Here is a 1,438-nt window from a genome sequence, read left to right as displayed (position 1 = left end):
CTTGCCTGTAGCTTCACTGGTTTGGGGGATTCAGGCTGTTGGTTATAAATAAAAAAAAAAACATATAAATTGTTAAAGAATTATACAAAGTCTTGGCATATAAAGCGATGAATAATTGAGTAATACAGCTGCATATTTTTTGTCATGTTACCAAAACTTATCTCATCTGTCTGCAGAGACCCAGACAGTTAGAGGACTGAATCATTGGTTACTGCAGAGCGTAAAGTCAGGGATATTTGGTGGCTCTGCTGCAGGACTCACAGGAATGTTGTGGTCTCTTCTTCCTTTGTGGGAGGAAGCAACATGTGCGAGGTACTGGATGACCTTCTTGGTGTTTTCCGTCTTACCAGCTCCTGACTCGCCCCTGCAAGGCAAAGGAAGACAATCAATAGAGAAACAGGCCTTCCCAAATGAAGCCATATTAATAAGGTACCATCAGATAATCATTGCAGTTTTTTCTTATTGTTTTTTGCATATTTTTCGGGTATATAGCTCCACCTTAAAGATATTTGCCTCCCCGAAAAACAGATGTCAGCTATCATCTCTGTCTTTTTCTGCTGTATATTTTCTACGTTTTGCAGCTGTGGCTTCTGGCATTCTTCTTCCTCCTTTGCCACATAGATACACTGGCTTAGCAAAAATCCTCCAAAATGTTCCCAAGGCCTTGAAATCCCAAATCTTTGGCACAGCAGCTCAGGCTTAAAGCGTATCCGAGGTTTTACAGACAGTGCACATTTGCATAGGCCAACTATGTGCTAGATATTGTTTTGCTTTCACTCGGGCCATAATGGAAGTGTGAGAGGTGTTTAGTCCTTGACTTTGGTCAAAGGCCGATGTTTATGCTCCGTAAACAGGAAATACTGAACTCCTCTTCATTTGTGAGGCTAATAGTTAGCGTTTAAACAGTAGCTGCAATGATGTTGATCAGTAAATCTCACCAATATCAGATTTACTGATCAACATCAACCAAAACTGTTTTTTTATTCTTTTTTTTCCATACCCCTACTTCCCATAATCAGGACAAGAGTAGTGTTGTAAAAAAAGACAAAAAGTTAGGATCATTCCACCTCAAAATGCAGGAAATAGCATTTCAGAGAGTATAAATTTAATATTTTCCAGGGGGAGGATACCAACTTTATCTTCCCCCCAATGTTTTGGGAGCATCTCCACTGTGACGTTCCAAACTGATACAAACTCTGAGCGGTGAGTCCTGCTATGGCGGCAGATAGTAAATAAAAGTTGCAATTTTCAGCCACAAAGATGATGATCCTGTCAGAAGGACTGCCCTTAATTCAGTCCATGGATTCTAAAGGGATTTCACTGAACTACATTTTGTGTTCAGTAATTTATGAGGCAAAGAACGAGAAGGAACTAAACCAGGTGTTCAATACAGGGGCTGATTCAGGAAATTTGGGGCCCTAGGCAAAGACAGGCAGGG

At 40.6% G+C, this 1,438-nt stretch overlaps 1 protein-coding gene across 1 annotated transcript in view; it reads right to left on the bottom strand.

Annotated features, from left to right (window-relative positions):
- The window catches only part of LOC107104536 (myosin-10-like), a 68,814-nt gene extending 68,394 nt beyond the window's left edge, over positions 1-420 (bottom strand). Inside the window, exons 1-2 of the mRNA XM_015404548.1 lie at positions 262-420; positions 6-35 (exon numbers count right to left, since the gene is read on the bottom strand). Of these exons, the coding sequence (XP_015260034.1) occupies positions 6-35; positions 262-420 (189 nt within the window). The remainder of the gene's footprint in view (positions 1-5; positions 36-261) is intronic.
- Positions 421-1,438: the final 1,018 nt, after the last annotated feature.

This window comes from Cyprinodon variegatus, unplaced genomic scaffold (assembly GCF_000732505.1).
Source record: "Cyprinodon variegatus isolate N-32 unplaced genomic scaffold, C_variegatus-1.0 Scaffold1782, whole genome shotgun sequence".
Classification (NCBI taxonomy): Eukaryota; Metazoa; Chordata; class Actinopteri; order Cyprinodontiformes; family Cyprinodontidae; genus Cyprinodon; species Cyprinodon variegatus.
Note: the sequence above shows the minus strand (reverse complement) of the source record. Positions and strands in the feature narration are given on the sequence as shown.